Raw genomic sequence first — 17,491 nt, 5'->3', positions numbered from 1 at the left:
ATTAGTACTTTCAAAGCAAATTGTTATATTCATTTCTATATCTGAAAAATTAATTTAGTAGCTGACTTATGGATAAATTAGGCCTAATTCCACAACCTTTCTTTTTTTTTTTTTAAACCTCTGCTTTAGGGACCCATTTTAAGTTTCTACTTTTACAATTAAGGAAAGTTCCTTAAACATGGTTGAGTACATGCTGAGGCATGTTTTCAGTTCAATGATTTTCACCTACATTCTACCATACTTTGGTTTAGCTTCCAGACCATTTTTGTGGGTCTATTGCTAAAGATCACTGAAATAATATTAAAAGTATAATAGCTATAAGTATTTCAATAACAGATTTCTACTTTATACAACTAGTTCATGGGGAGGGTGTTTGCACAGCTTACACACTGACTAAAAGCACAAATATAAACTTATATTTTCATAATATCACTTTCACTGAAAGTTTAATAAAGGTAAGCTGACAGCCTGGCAGGCTAACACTTGTATGGAGGTGCACAGATTCTAAAATTCTGTTTGCATGCTTCTGACAGACTGGAATGTTGTATTAAATCCAAAGTTAAGTTTATATTCATCCAAATTCTCAACAGGTCAGCTTAGCACTCTAAGCATGCTTCATTACCAGGATCATATTAAAAATAAAGCCTTCATTGACAGTAACAATTGATTGGCAGTTTAAAGGAGTGTTTGGTGTTTTGTTTGTTTGTTTGTTTGTTTTGTTTTTTAAATGCATGGTTTCAAATCTCTTCCTTTAAGTTTACTAAGAGGACTATGCAGGTGATAAGGACTTTACGTTTAGGACTAACCAAAGTTTGAAAAGTCTGATTAACATAGCTGATATTCTTATAATAATTTCATATTGGTGAACAAGATTTTGTCAAAAAGTGCTAAGAGACCTTTGGATGGCAAACTTAGTTTTCACTAAAGTTCTGCTCAGGTTTGTAAAAACTTGGAAATTGAGACTACCCATGCTATCACTAAGATGGAGCACACAGGGGAAGGTAAGCAGGACGTCCTCAGAGCCCTGCCTCGGCACTGCTGGGCCTCAGGGCAGCACTGCTCTACATGCTCTCTGCAGGAACCACATGTGGAACTATAAATCACTTCAGCTGCTCTCCTTCCCGTCTGCCAGCTCTGCGGCTGCCTCTGCTCTGCTAGGGCTACTTCCTCCAGGACTGCCACCTGTTTGATCAGACACTGTGTCACTGGTGTTAGATGAAGGATCATCGCCTTTATGAAGGATCTCTGTGGCTTCAGACTCAAGCACCTCTGACGGTGTCAAAGGTTCCAAGTGAACGCTGCCTTGCTCACTAGCAGCAGAACTCACAGATTCAGGCTCATCTCTTTGCCTCAGAAACTCACCAGTGCCAGCCCTGCCCGATGCTAACTGCAAATCCTGACTAGTCTCTGAAGACAACTCAGCGTCCTGGGGGCTGCGCTCCTTGCTCTGATGACGTGAATCTGTGCCTTCTGAACTCTGCTCCACCTTCAGCTCCACTTCCTGACTGACGTGCTGCGCTTGTTCTTCCTTTGCCGTATTACCTGCTCCAGCATCTGAAATCTTTGAGTTGCTTTCACTTTCTGTATCTGAACCAGTTACGTTTCCTTCGCAGTCTGCTGCTGCTGCTGCTGCTGCAGCTTCACGTACACCTGCATCACACCCAGCGTCTGCTGCTGCTGCTGAAGGAGCTTTATCCTGCTGACTGAAAAACAAAGCCGTTAACTATACATTCATAAAACAATGTACAGGCACAAACAAACACAGACAAACCCTAAGAGGTAAAACAGGTTAGGGAGACTTGTCTACACACGCAGATACAAGCCCCTGAGCCTCTTAAAACTTGGGAAGAGGGCTTAGGCAAAGCTGTAAAAAAGGCTGGAACTACAAATCAAAAGGAACCTGAAACGTGGTGCCTACCAGCTGCCTTTGTTCTGCTCAAAGCTCTGCCTGCATCTGGATCAAATTTAAGTGTCCCTAATAGTAAATTAACGTACCTAACATAATCAATCTATGAAGCAGCTTAATTTCCTTTATGTTTTATATACTCTAAGCTTAGATGTCTTTCCTATATAAAATCAAAACCAGCATTCACAAATATTTCCCTGATTTTTGATAACCTCATATACTTGAAAACATGCAAAGAATGCATACATGTATGGGTTCATGTTTATCTACACACATATTTAGGCGTATGTATACGTATTTCTATGACCTCGGTGTGTAAACTGAAATAAGTAAATGAATCATAGAATGGTAGATACAGCTTTTTGAGATTTCCAGCCACTTATTTAGATCTGAGGGTGACCACTTTACCAAAAATAAATCACCATGTATTCCTATTTATAGTAAATTAATCTACCCAGACTTTGGACTCTTTCTCAATGTGCTGAGTGGCTATGGCAGTGAGGCCTTCAGGTGCCATCTACTATGAGACCACTGAGCATACAAAGCAATTTCTCTGCAGTTTACTTTGTTCTTTTGATCTGCATTTGGACTGATCTTGGAACAATACTGTTAGTTTCCAAACCATGCTCCACTGAGATTTTCAACTAACTGTTGATTAAATGAAAAAATTCACTTGAAAAATGCTCTATCGTGAAGGCTAGCTTAGTAGTAAAGGTTTGCTTGTCTCCTTGCATATTTCATTTGTGTTGCTACTGTCAAAGATATTTTTGTCCATATATTATGTGATTATGATTACATGTTATTAGTCTCAGAGAAATTCTGACTTTTACCATCCCAATTAAAACTTATCAGTTACCCATTCTGAGCTCATTTTCTTATGTTCACTAGTTATAAGTAAAACCCACATTTTTCCTTCTTTCAAATTTGTAAAGTTAATTTTTTGTTCTGATCACATTGGACAGACTATAATTTATAGAAAATGTGGGGGTAATGTACAGATGACATATTTATTTTCCTAACTGCTTAGGTGACATTTTGTTCAACTTCTTTGCTCAGAACTCTAGGATAAAGGAGGCTAGATTATTTTACTACTGAAAACCCCAAAAACATTTTGATAAAGCCTTAATATTTTACTTGGGGTGGGGGGTTGTTATTATCTACAAGTTAGCAAGTAACCTACTATAAAATATAAAGATAGACATAAGAAAATTATAAATTTAACTGTTCAGTCTCATAATCTGTAGTATCTTATACTGGTTTTCATTTAACAGGGTCAATATTTTAAAATATTTAACATAGTATTTAAAATGTTGACATTTTACGTATAACACTTTAAGAAACTTAAAATTTATAAAATATCACTAGATATTTTTGAAAATTTAAAATCATGAATCTTATTTTGTTAAAAGTTTGAAATTTCATTAAAAGTCATTACTAAAGCAATGCTATAACCCAAAATTCAAATTACTCTTTGCTAGTTATCAGTGAAATATAATTTAGGCCAAGAATTAACTTATTTCAATACACCCGACCAAGAGACTCATTTCCCCTTATTCATACCTTTCAGAATGTGGTGTTCCTGGCTCTCCTTCAGTTGTATGGTGTCTTGCTGTTTCCTGAAACAAGAACACTTTTACATTCGTGGGTAAACTCAAGTATTATTATTCTTATTCCACTAAATGTCCTGGATAGGAGAGACTTAAGTTACAAGCTAATATATCAAAGGAACAGAAAATGAACTTTCCAAATTTTAACTGTAGAGTAAAAGGCATTTTTTCAAATCCATAACAATTTCAGTGTACCAAAAAGTTTTGAATCAAAGTCAAGAAGCAGTACGCAACTTTACTAAGAGCTATTTCCCAGCTGAATGTAGTGGTTCATATCTTTAATCCCAACACTTGGGAGGCAGAGGCAAGCACATCTGTGAGTTCAAGGCCAGGGTGGTCTGCATACTGAGTTCCAGGTCCCTAAAGACCAGATAGTGAGATGTTGCCTATTTTTCTTACCAAATTTTTCAAATGTAGGCTATAGTTACTCAAGCAGAGAACTAGCTGAAACCTGAATATGAGTAACAAGATACCCCCTGAATCTTCCATAAAAAGCAGATACTTAAAAAAGACACTTGAAATTCTTTTTTTTTTGACACTTGAAATTCTTATTTAATATTTAAGAATTATGATAATCCATCCACTGCCAGGCCACAAGTATGAAACAACAGACTGACGAAACATTTTGCTTATTTCCAATGTTAAATGTGAGGAAGGAGTACTGGAAAACCTCCATATACTGGGAGCTACCTAGCACTCCCTGACAGCCACCATCAAGCGCATACACTGTGTGGGATGTGCTAAGAACTACACTTAGCTCCCTGTAGCCCGCAGGTGAGCCACTGCAAGTGAGAACCACCTGGGGAAAGCACACAGCCCAAGGGACGCAGCGGTGGCAGAAGCAAGTCTAAGTCTTGATTCCCCTGCGCCCCTCCCCCCAGCGCACTGACTCAAGCCTGTGACATGAGTAATGGCCTAACTAGTCACACACATGTATGTCCTTATTCTTCCCCACTTCTGCTAAAATTGCAGCCAAGAAATAAAAAGATTATTATTCATAAAAAACAAGAAAACACCAGCCATGCTTATTACTAAAGACATCTCAACAAAGTTTTAGCAGATGGAAAGTAAATGAAGCAACAGAAAGGACTTAGCAGGATGGTGGAGGTGATGACGACATGTCCACAGGACAATGCAATGAGTCACTTTGGACAGAGGGTCTAAGATGCAAGGTTTTCAGAGATGCCTTGCCTAATGCTGACATATAAAACGCAGAACTGAAGCACAGGAACTGCTGGGAATCTAATTGCTCTTTTTCCAACTCACGAAAGGTGGGGATTCCTTCCTTTACTATAGAGGTCAACAGTCAGCTCGCTGAACTACCCAGTCATGACTTTGTGAGTACCAGGAAGAGTAAAGGCCAGTAAGAAAGAAGCAGAAGGATTTCTATTTCTTTTCGAAGAAAATAATTGTCCTAAACAAACACTTCCCATAAAGACTGTGGGGGAAAATCTATACACAAAATCCCACAGCTCAGCATAACACATGTGATTTCATTACAACAAACTCTAAACAGTATCAATGCATAATGTGGAGGTTGTCTGCACAACAAACTCAGGAAGCAAATTCATATTAAAATTTATACCAATGGGTCTCAAAATGTGATTCACAGACACCAGGGGAAGCAATGACACTTTTTAGGAAATAAGTGATGTCACAAAGCTTAGCATAATACAAGACTGGTGAGGAATAAAATGTGCTGGCACCACAACACAAACTAAAACAAAAGCACCCAAGTTGTACCAGCAGTTCTTATATTCTCTATTACCAAAACCAAGCAGAATAATAATAATAATAATAATGCTTATTATTATTAATACTACTACTACAACATTGCTGAGGACCAACTCAGAGCTACGCACACAGTAGGGTAGAGGGTGGAGCGCTACTGAGTGAGATCCCACACACAACCTGAGCTTTCAATCTTGTCTTGTTTCTGCTCTGTGCATGTATTTAAAGCACCAAGGTCTATTACTGAGCTGTGGGCTGAACGGACTCCCCTCCCCCAGAACACCACTTTTGTTTTAAATGAAAGCCAAACTATACATATTCTGCTTTTGGTATTCAGTAGATATTTCATAATAAAGTGAGCTTGACATATCAAGCGGAAAATTTTATGTATTTACTGCTAGCAATAAAAACCAAGAAAAAAAACCTTCTACTTCTGGGAAACTGCTATGCATCACACATAAACTTAGGGGCAGCATTAGTGAGACTGACAATATACAATGTAGCACATCAACATTCTATACATCCATCCGATTCAGGGAACCAAAATCTTTCCAATCAGCAGTACATGATTTACCCATAGATAAAAGATCTATTCAAAATATAATGGATTAAAAATGGCAGACTTCTGGCTAGGCATGGTGGTGCTCACCTTTAATTCCAATGTTTGGGAGGCAGAGGCAGGTACATCTCTATGAGTTTGAGCCTGGTCTACAAAGAAAGTTCGAGGACAGCCAGGGCTACACAGAGAAACCCTACTTCCAAAAAATAATGGCAGAGTTCTTAGAAGCAACCTATATATGACTCCAGAAATGATGAGTAGATTTTATTCTGAAGAGGGGAAGAGGCAAAACATTAGGAATTGAGGAAGATGGATAGCTGTAGTGCTGGAGACACAGGAAGGCTACACGGGCAATAAGAGCAAAGAGAGCCCAGCTCCAGCACACCCCTCCAGGGAAGGAAACAGGAGCCCAATCCCCAAAGACAGGCAGGCAGGCATCTTGCTGACGACAGGATAGTAGTCCTAGCCACAGGATAAGCCTGCCATCCTCCCAAGTCTTAAATCTGGCAAGGGACTTTAGTAGGATGACAACTTCTGTGTGGCACTGGAGAAGAAATCTATTTTACTGCACCCCGTATTGTGTCACAATATAGCCATCTTGAGAGGGAAAACCAACTGTTTGGGCCTGGGCTATTCCGGAGACCAAAAAGCAAGGGACAATCACAAGTCAGGGTGCCTGGAGACATTACCACAGAGACAAAAATGGAAGACGGACATGCTAAGCAGTTTGGGCAGCAGGGAACTCATGTCAGGAAGGGCCAATGGTCAGTGACCCTCACCCTGCATCTGCCGATTTGGGAGCTTGCGATTACTGGGGACGATTGTCCTCAGCAGGTTGCCCAGGCGTTAGAGATGCCTTCTTGCTATGAGAGGTCTAATCCTAGCAAGAATGAAAAACTTTAAGCCCTCTCCACTCATCCCAGGGTGATGCACTGCTAGGCAGGCTCTGAAACTGTTGGGTTCCCTCATCATTTTGGCATAGATTAGTTTGGTTGTTTCTGCTACTCTTTGATGCCTTTGAGAGGCATCTTCAACTTGGATGCTCATCATTCAAGGGCACGCAAGCTGAAAGGTCTTAGGAGCAAGTAAGAGCCCATCTGGCCTTTAGTCAACACAGCTAAGATGTGGCCAGCAGTGGTTCCTAGTAACAAAAGAAAGAAAGTTCACAAAATGAATGCAGCACTGGGAGACGCTGAGCCTAGGACAGAACAGTGGAAAAGACAAGAGACTCCAGGTTCAAAACACCAGCTACCAGCCTCTATCAGTGTTAGAAGACTCAAAAAGACAACTCTAAAATTCTTTACCCTTAAAAAATACTTGTCTTTTTTTTTATTGCATTCTGGAGATCAAATTCAGGCAGCCAGGCTTAGCAGCAAAGACTAACCCTGACCCTGACCCTAACCCTAACCCTGACCCTAACCCTAACCCTAACCCTGACCCTGACCTACCTGATGTATGGCTACAGTCATTGTCTTAAGCAGAGAAGCTGCCAATTTTCCTAGTAAGTAAAATCATTTAAGATTTTTTCAAGATTCATTTGAAACAGGTCAATTATATTAGTAAAGAAAAGTTGCGGGCTGGAGAGATGGCTCAGAGGTTAAGAGTTCTGCCTGTTCTTCCAAGGTCCTGAGTTCAATTCCCAGCAACCGTAAGGTGGCTCACAACCCTCGTCTGGTGTGCAGGCATACACGCAAGCAAAACAAGAAAAACTGCATTTATTACATAAATGCTATCTACACTTACTAAGTGCTCTAAATATATTAAAAATCAAAAAAGATTTGTGATTCTGTTTGCATAGTGATAATAAGATTGGAGCTATAATTAACGAGAACAACTTGTCAGCTTCTTTCATGACTGAACAAGGAGCATCAGAGGAAAATGTCAAATGCAAATATGCCTCCTTCACTATCTGCCCCACAAAGGTAGGAAATATTTGAACAAAACAAGACTCCTTCTTTTAAAATTTTAGATTATACTCATCATGGATTATTCTGCATTTACTGTGATAGTTTGAAACAGTGAATTAAAGTAGTGTTTAATTTAATTATTCAAAATTTGAGACTCTACCTCTTAAATTTTGTGGTCGAGATGTGAGGGTCTCATTTGGCCTACTCTAATTTTATCCCTGGTTGGAATGCTGGGTATGGAGGAAGAGAAGACAGAGAAGGTGGTCTAGATAAGTAAAATTTTATTTACCTTAACAGTCAGCCAGTGTTAAATACAACTATCAGAACATACAATATATGACAAGTGGGTGGCAATGGGAGCTGAAGAGACTGCTCAGCAGTCAGGAGTGTTTGCTGCTCTTGCAGGGGCCTGCAGTACTGAGCTCAGCACCCACAGGTGGCTCCTTAAATGCTGATAACTAGCTCCAGGGTATCTAATGCTGCCTCCTGGCCTCTGTGGGTAACCGTACACACAGGTACACATAGACATAAACACACACACACAAATAAGATAAAAATTAACAAAAGGTTCAATTTGCATATATTATTTATGCATACTTAAGAAATCTGATCTATATATTTAAAAAGTGGCTTCCCTGACACCAAAAGCAGGAAAATCAAATAAATATAAGAATTTGATAATTTATTCAAGTTAAATATCAATGTTAACAGGAAAGAACAAATGAATGATGCATTGATAAGGTTTCTTCATGTGTGGACCTTTACATGCTTGGAAAGGGGAAGAACAAAGCCTGGCGCCCTTGAAAGTACAGGGCTCATTTTTTGCTATGGGAAAAAGAAAAGAAATCCCCACCCTCAGTATCTCAAGACCAAGAGTTAATTAAAGAACTCATGCCAATCCCTGCCGCCCATCACTAGGCTAGCAAAAGTGGTAGGTACTGCAATAAACAACCAATAGAATATACACAGACATCCCAAGAGGCTTGGTCTCACAGCGGCCAAGAGCTGAGTACAGCAACGTAACTCTTACCCTCAATGTCATGACTTAATGGCCTAAAACAGAAAAAGACATTTAATATACATTGTTTTCTTCAGTCAAATATATAACTGAAAAGCACAGGTGGGGGTGGGGTGTACACTGTCAGATGACAAAGAACTAGACTCAGTATAATCCAGATACAGGAATTATCAGAGGGACAAATTTTACTTTTTATGCAGGTGCATGTTCATGGATGAAGGCATATATGTGTGAGCATGTGTGTGGAGGCCAGAGTCAACAAGTATTTTCCTCAAATGTTCTCCTCTACCTTTTTTTTTTTTTTTTTTAAAGCAGTGTCTTTGGGACCTGGAGCTTACATATGAGGCTCAAAGCAAGTCTCAGGGATCTACTATTTTTTGTCTCCATTGTGCTGAGATTAGAAGAAAGTGCCACCATGGCTGCTGGGACTGAACTCTAATTCTCATGCACGCCTGAGAAACACTACCAGCTAAGCTATCTTCCCAGTACTTTAGACATTAAATTATATTCATTCGAGTTTTTTTATGTGCACGAATATTCTGCCTGCATGTATGTATGTGCACCGCGTGTGTGTGGGGTCTACAAAGGTCAGAAAAGGGGTTGGATACCCTTGGACTAGAGTTACAGATGGTTATGAGCTGCCAGGTGGGTGTTGGGAACCAAACCCAGGCACTCTGCAAGAGCAATAAAGTGCCTTTAAGTGCTGAGCCATCTCTCCACCCACCCAAACCCTTAAAACTCTTAAAATATTTGTGTGTTTGGGTATTTTGCCAGATTGTATGTTTGTCTACTATGTGCACGCCTGCTGCCCAGGGAGGCCAGAACTGGAGTTACAGGTGGTTATAACACACCATGTGGCTGCTGGGAATTGAACCTGGGTCCTATCCAAGAGCAGCAAATGCTCAAAGCTGAGCCATCTCTCCAGCCCAGAAAAATTTAAGGTATTACAATTAATGGGTTAAATGCTTTAGCTGAAAAAGGGCATAGCATGCATGAACAGAATGTAAATTTCAGAAGAGAATAATAAATGATAAATCAGAAAACACTCAATTCAAACACTGAAAGTTTTTGGAGTTAAATGTATTGAAGGGCTTGTCAGTATACTGGCACAACAGAAAATCTATTTGCACATTTCTGGACACAGAAAATATCCAAACTGAAAAACAAAGATAATGGGGAAAAAAAAAAAAAAAAAAAAAAAAAAAAAAAAAAAAAAAAAAAAAAAGAAGTGAAAACCAGTCCAAGGCTTTTAAAACCAGGGGCTAACATCAAGTGACTTTAATAGATATAAAATGGAAAACTAGCAGATACAGGACAGTTGAAGAAAATATCAATTTGCATAAATATAAAAAATAACTTAAGACGTAAATAAATCAGCACATAACTAAGCAAATGCATCCTATACTTAGGTACATCATGTTTTAAGAGATGACAAATGAAAATAAAATCTTGAGAAAAACCAAAGAAAAATGTCAAATTATGTATACAGAAACGATGATCAGACATCTTGTCAAGAACCAAGAGGTAACAAAATCTTTAAACTGAAGAATATGACAAAGCTCTCCATCTAGAAATCTATACCCAACAAAAATATTTTCCAAAATGAAAACATTTTTAAACAAAAGCAATAACAAAAAGCTGTATGAGATATATGAAAGAAAGGTTCTTTAAGTCAAAGAGTGAAGCAACAAAAAGAGAAACAAGAAAAATTCATTTGTAATTTCATTACAAAGTAATGAAAAGCATTAGAAATGGTAAAATTAAAATGAACATAAATCAGTTTTAAAGTTTTTCAAGAACTCAAAATATCTGCCACATAAGGCAAAATAATTGCACCCTCTGTTTTTATAGAGTATAAAAATACAAAACATGACAATGGGGGCGACATTTTCATCCTTAAAGAGCACAAGAAGAGACATCACTGCACTGCACACCCGCAGATACACTGCACACCCGCAGATACACTGCACACCCACAGATACACTGCACATTGCAGATACACTGTACATTACAGATACGCTGTACACCCGCAGATACGCTGCACACCTGCAGATACGCTGCACACCGCAGATACGCTGCACACCCGCAGATACACTGCACACCCGCAGATACGCTGCACACCCGCAGATATGCTGCACACCCGCAGATACACTACACACCGCAGATACACTGCACACCCGCAGATACACTGCACACCCACTGCACACCCGCAGATACGCTGCACACTGCAGATACACTGCACACCGCAGATACGCTGCACACCCGCAGATACACTACACACCGCAGATACACTGCACACCCGCAGATACACTGTACACTGCAGATACACTGCACACCCGCAGATACACTGCACACCTGCAGATACACTGCACACCTGCAGATACACTGTACACCGCAGATACACTGCACACCCGCAGATACACAGCACACCTGCAGATACACTGCACACCTGCAGATACTAGAAAGGACAAACAGAAACACTGCAAGCAACACTGGATCCAACATGGTTCAGCTTCTTTAAAAATGGGCTGATTGCTTGAAAACCACAACTACTGAAACTCACTGAAGAAGAGACCAATTTTTAAAAATCTCATATTCAATAAAGAAACATATTTGTAGCTAAAAATCTTTTAAACCAAAGAACACTTTCTGTGGTTAAAAAAAAAAAAAAAAAAAAAGCTGTCCAAACAAATGTTCAATCTAATTCTCTTCACTCTACTCACAAAGAGGAGAAAACATTAAAGAATTAAAACCAAACCACCACTAAGACAGCAGAGGTTAACTCAAAGCTGCTTCTGGATGATGAGGAAGACCTACAGATTGTCCAGCAAGTGACGGCTACATGAGGACTCGGGGACTCAAGGCTTCTGTTCATACTAAAGTCAGAGTACACACAAAATACTTTTATTCTAAGTTTGTTAATGTGCTTTTGGTAACTTAAATGTCCCAAAATATTAGGACATCTGGAAACACTAATTTCTCATGGTGTTAAATACCTGAGGTTTTTACTGATGTTGATATTTAACTCACAAGTTTATCACTATCACTCAATAGTTGAACTAAGCATTAGACAAACCAAAATATGTGATCTTTTTGTCAAAACAAAAATACCTTACAATGTTATTTTAAATGAGACTTCTTTTAGTCTCAATTACTTTCAATCTACAAAGAACAATAATTGTTACTAATATTCATTTGCAATTGAAAATTTTGAAAAATTGTGGCAACAATTCTTTCAAATGAAAAAATGATAAGTTATGAAATAAAACAAACTTTACCTTAGACACAGATTCTTGTCCCTTAGTGGGAGCTTCAGTTTTTAATCTTAAAAACAAAATAAGTATTGATTATTTTATATTATACTTACAATTAGAAAATATGAAATAGGTTTTTGGCATGCTTAATTAAAATATAAATCTAATGCAATGAACAGTCTATAGTAGATCTGAATGACACTGTAAATATTTAATGTAAAAGTAAAGGACTGAGAACAAATAACAGGCTGAATGGGTGTCCTAAAAAAATGAATGGCATGTACATCAGGATAGGACCCTGGCTCCTGGATAGAGTGCCAGCCAAGCCATGTGAGGGCTCTGCTGTAATGCCCAGAACAAGCGGGGGCTGGGGGGGGGGAGAAAGCATTTCTTTCCTTTCTAAGAAAAACAGAAGAAACTGTCTCTTTGCTGAGTATAGTTACAAAAAGAAAGAACATATTAGTAAAACAATTTCCAAGAAACACTCTAAGAATGGAAAGCAAGCAAAAGACCTGTATGTACAATTTACACTAATGTTTACTGATCTTAGGGCACAAAAAGTGAGAGGTGACTTGATCTATTACAAAATTCAATGTGACAAACTTACTGCAATATATATATATATATATATATATATATATATGGCTTATTCCAATGCAGTAAAAGAAAAATCAAAGGGAAAAATAATTTTGAGGGTAAATTCTCATAAAAATCGTTCAACTCACATTTAAAAAATTCTTGAATGCTAAAAAAAAATGTTAATTATAATACTGTAATGTTAAAAAGGACATAAGACATCACTATTGTCTTTTAAAAAAATGAACTTAAAGCAAATTTATCTAAAAGACCTTTGTTTTAGAGACTTAAGGACTAAATAATTATATTTTATTTAAAAATGTATAAGTAGGTAAACTGACCTGAAATATACTGTGAAGAATGAAATGATTTGTAATTTTATAAAAACTAAATAGCTACATATAAAGAATAACATATTTAACATAAAGCTATTACAACAAATTTCATGCACAAAAATGAAGATACCTAACAGAACTATCAACTACTCTAAGGGCCTTTTCCATGGTTAGTCAATGAAACATGGAAGTAACACACACCCTCCTTTGTAAAGATATAATTTAAAACTCAGGGTATATGCAGATAGGAACAGCTAAGTGCCAAAGAATCTGTTTCAAATACAGAAATTTCTGAACTTAATCCATAGTGCCACCACCAGAAAAGAGAGAGAAGGCTGTAATTATTAATATTTTTCTAGATATTAGCAATGAAGTATAGAAATTATTTTATCTATATTGTACTTACTAGGTAAAATTATAACAAAATGCTAATAAACTTTTTGTTGAGTCACCATGTAAAAGTATACTATAATAATTTACAATTAGTTTAACATTGAAAAATAATATTTGTACAAAAAAAACCCTTAAATTTCTACTCCCTTTGAGGCTTTTGTTTTAAATATTTAAATGTGAGATACATAAACTATATAGTACAACTTCGTTGCTTTAATGAAGTACATTAAAGGAACTTTGTACATTTTATGAAGATTTAAAAAGTATTAAGAATATTATGTATAAATAAATAAGCAGAGCCGGGCGTGGTGGCGCACGCCTTTAATCCCAGCACTCGGGAGGCAGAGGCAGGCGGATCGCTGTGAGTTCGAGGCCAGCCTGGTCTACAAAGTGAGTCCAGGATGGCCAAGGCTACACAGAGAAACCCTGTCTCGAAAAACCAAATAAATAAATAAATAAATAAATAAATAAATAAATAAATAAGCAGTTGCCTGAAAAAGCAAAAACTTGTATTTATAAAGTTTTAAAACTAAGTCTATTGTAACTGACGTCCATTTCTAAACATTTCTAAGCATCTTAAATTCAGTATAAAAAACTCCAACAAACTGGTCAGAAGTTATTAAGAATACTAAGATTTTTCCATTTTACTCTACTATTGAAAATGCTAGCAAACACCACTCCTAACTAACTGTCTTGGCTGTCGACAGCACATCACCTGGTTAAAGAGAGTCCTTACAACACCTCTGCAACACGAAACTGGTAAAAGGCTTTCACTATTCTTCATTTTACCAGCTAAGAGACTAAGAAGTCAGAAAAAGAAGTTATCAACATACTAGCTCTAAGAGACTTATTATCTCAATTCTACTTTGTGCCTTTACCACACTAGTAGTCTGTTTATAGGAAAAAATGTAATAATCATTAGGATTTAGAAAAACAACTCTAAAATAAATTACAAATGTACATTGTAAATTTAATCATAAACTTATCAATGAAAAGTACACTATGATTTTACAACAACAAAGATTCATAAACTTAATACACATACTTAAACATCTTTCACACTTGTGGAAAAGAGAATAATTGTTACCTGAATTAAATATATTAAAGATACTTGCTGAAATAGTTGTAATTTTAGATGTAGACACTTTCGTAAGCTCAAAGCTCTGAGCCGGTGACCTGCTACTAGCCCCTTACACAGCCCAACTGTGAATGCGCACTGTGTTTCTGTAGCATGCAGTGTAGTATTTTAAACAAACACTAAGCTTCACGACAAAGCACAGAAGTGTTGGTTTCAACATGATTTGAAAGTAATCTTTATTCACTACGGAAAGCTGTTGATCTGATTAGTTTCTACAGGTTAACTCCCCTTCTCTAAAGTTTAAAATTAAATGGAAGATTTTTTTGCACACAAGGTTACCCGTGATGTAAATATGTGGCTCAATTATAGTGCCATGCTCTTCTGAGATTTCACTCATACTATAAATATGCTATGAGCCGAGGGAAGGGCACACAAGGACAAAAAGGTTCATTTTAGGTGGGCCACATTGTAATTTTACAAAATGTAAATGTCAATGTAAGATCTTTGTTAAAGAGGCTGAGGAGATGGTTCAGCAGGTGAGGTGCTTTTGCCCAAGCACAGGGGAATGGAACTCAGATTCCCAGCACAGTTTAAAAGCAAAGAGAAATATATGTCAGTAGTAAAGTGAGCCACTTTAGACAACATTAGACTATGAAAGCACAAGCATATCTTCCTGACCATTTCCTCTGAGATGTGTTGCAGGCTGATGCCAGGCCTAGATGCCTTAGCTAGACATTTACCATATTGTGCATGAACCTGTGTGCAAAGTATTCTGGTCCCAAGAATCAAACAGTCTCTCCTCTAGAGGAGGTCACTGCCAAGGAATCCTATTGAAATAAATATTTCAAAAATGTTAAGTTTTAGAAAAGAAACATCTCTATGATACAATGGCTTCTTGAATGACTGAGCCACTTTGCTCAGGAGACAGGAAAGGGATAGAAAAGAGCACAATAAAACTTGGCCTTTTAGGAGGAGTAAGAGTTATAGCAAAGCAGAAGGCTAACCCAAGAGAAGAGCAAAATAAATAAATAAATAAATAAATAAATAAATAAATAAATAAATAAATAAATAAATATTAACTAATTAAAGATGCCACGAAACAAAACAGTAGTGGCTTGACTGAAATAGTAAGACATCTCACAGTAAAATAGGGCAGAGCATCAATAAAACAGTAGTCAAACGACAAAACTGAAGAGAAGACCAAGACCATGATGGTTATGTGTCCATCCTAAACCTAGAAGTTTAGGACACAGTAATTGGAAGCAACAGAATTTAAGTCTACCAAAGGTATATGAGGAGAAAAAAATCACAACCCACCACAAATGTTTGCCTTGACTTGTCAGAAAAATGATAGAGACAGTAACTAAGATAAGAATCTCAGAGGGCACGAACCATTTCCAACCAGCTAATAATTCAATTCAGAAATATAGCATATTACCCTGGATTCCTAAGATTTCATTCTACAATTGCCTTTATCTTACAGGATGACAGAATCTGAGGCCTACAATGATAACGTGACAAAGTTATCATTCTGCAAAGTCACAGAAGCAGGGTAAACACACATGGGCTGCACATCAAGCTCCTACTACACTGTTTCTCAGCAATTCCTTCTGTTAATTAGGCTTCCTTATGGCCATGCCAGGAAAAAGGAATGAATGGACAAACAAATGAATGAATGAATGAAAGAAACAAGGAAACAAGGAAATAAACAAAGAAAAATTTCTGCCTCAAAGTATTTTCGACCCTAAAACACGAGTGTGACTGTCATGTGACAGTCTGATTCCATGTGATTCTTTGTTCTAATGTTTTGTTGCCATGCATTAGAAATGATGCCCTACACATGGGGGCTGTAGGTCATTGACCTAGGGCTATGAATGTGCCACTTGTCACCTGCTCTTCTGTTGAAAGAGAAGCTGGGTCTTATCCAGTTCCTTGGCTAAGCAACCAGAGCAAGAAGAAATGCACCTAGAATCATAGGTACAACCAAAGAAACAACAGTACTTAGTAGTTTTATTTCTGAAGGCAGAAAGTCAAAACAAATTGAGATTATCCACTTAACAGTTGTATGACCTATGGCAAATTATTTGGCTTACTATACCCTAGTTTGCCATAAGCTCAGGATAATAAGAACACTTAAAAATTTCCGAAAACCAAGAAATACATGTACAATATTTAAAAGACTGATTGGCACACTCAATATGATCAATAATTTGTACCTATTATTTTGCTATGGAAAGAATTATGAAATCAGTTTTCTGGCCCAGACCTTGAGAGTGTACAACACTGGATGCTTTAGTACCTAAGTGTCTCCACAGCTTGATTCTTCCACCGTCAAACATATAGGTATTAATTTTGATTGCCTGGGACTAGTCTTATTTTCTCTAGTATGAAAAGATCTACCCATTCTCAACATGAGGGTTTGGTCTTATCATCTAAAGCTAGACCACCCCCTCAGTAGGATGGGGACATGGTCAGTGGTGGGACACTTTCTCTAGCAAGTGCCAGGCTGGGTGACTGCTCAGTGGTAGTGACACGGCTCTGGCCAGGGAAATAGCTGGAAAAGTAGCCAGCATGTTCCAAACACTACATCTGACCTCTAGCACAGAAACAAATAAATGTTAAGAAGCAGAAATATCATTCTAGATAGATTTCTTTAAAGTGACAGATAAGGAACAAACAAATGTGCACCAAAACGGGGAAAAAAAAAAAATCACCAATATAGGCACAGTTAATGCCAGAATACACAACTCCACATTACCACCCCACAGCCCCCCTCCCCCCGAGGGATCCCACTCTGGTGATCCCATTTATTACCTATAACAAGTCCTGTTATCAGTAGGCTGAAAGAGAGGTACTGACCTCAGAGTCAATAATAGAGATAGGAACAGATTATCTAAAATGGAGGGACAAGGAAGTTCACGTATCTTTCCATCTCACTTGGTCTCTCGCTCTTCCTTGCTTATTACTGGGTGTCATGGCAGAAGTGTAAGTGACAGAAACCATTGTATGTTTGTGTACATTTTATACCTATGACAATGAATTTCATGCAAAACCCATATGCAATGTATCTACTTTGATAAGGAAACACTGCTTGAGTTCCTGAAGATATGATTTGAGAGGAAGATCT

At 37.7% G+C, this 17,491-nt stretch overlaps 1 protein-coding gene across 4 annotated transcripts in view; it reads right to left on the bottom strand.

The window, feature by feature from the left end:
* Positions 1 to 755: 755 nt before the first annotated feature.
* Znf280d (zinc finger protein 280D) overlaps positions 756 to 17,491 on the bottom strand; it is an 88,016-nt gene continuing 71,280 nt past the window's right edge. The window contains exons 21-23 of one of the 4 annotated variants that reach the window (XM_051140536.1): positions 12,007 to 12,052; positions 3,467 to 3,522; positions 756 to 1,703 (exon numbers count right to left, since the gene is read on the bottom strand). In XM_051140536.1, coding sequence (XP_050996493.1) covers positions 1,106 to 1,703; positions 3,467 to 3,522; positions 12,007 to 12,052 — 700 coding nt within the window. In that variant the 3' untranslated portion in view covers positions 756 to 1,105. The remainder of the gene's footprint in view (positions 1,704 to 3,466; positions 3,523 to 12,006; positions 12,053 to 17,491) is intronic. The other 3 variants (XM_051140537.1, XM_051140539.1, XM_051140541.1) reach the window with 3 other exon arrangements.

The sequence above is a fragment of the Acomys russatus genome, chromosome 32 (genome assembly GCF_903995435.1).
Source record: "Acomys russatus chromosome 32, mAcoRus1.1, whole genome shotgun sequence".
Classification (NCBI taxonomy): domain Eukaryota; kingdom Metazoa; phylum Chordata; class Mammalia; order Rodentia; family Muridae; genus Acomys; species Acomys russatus.
This window is presented reverse-complemented; position numbering and strand designations above follow the sequence as displayed.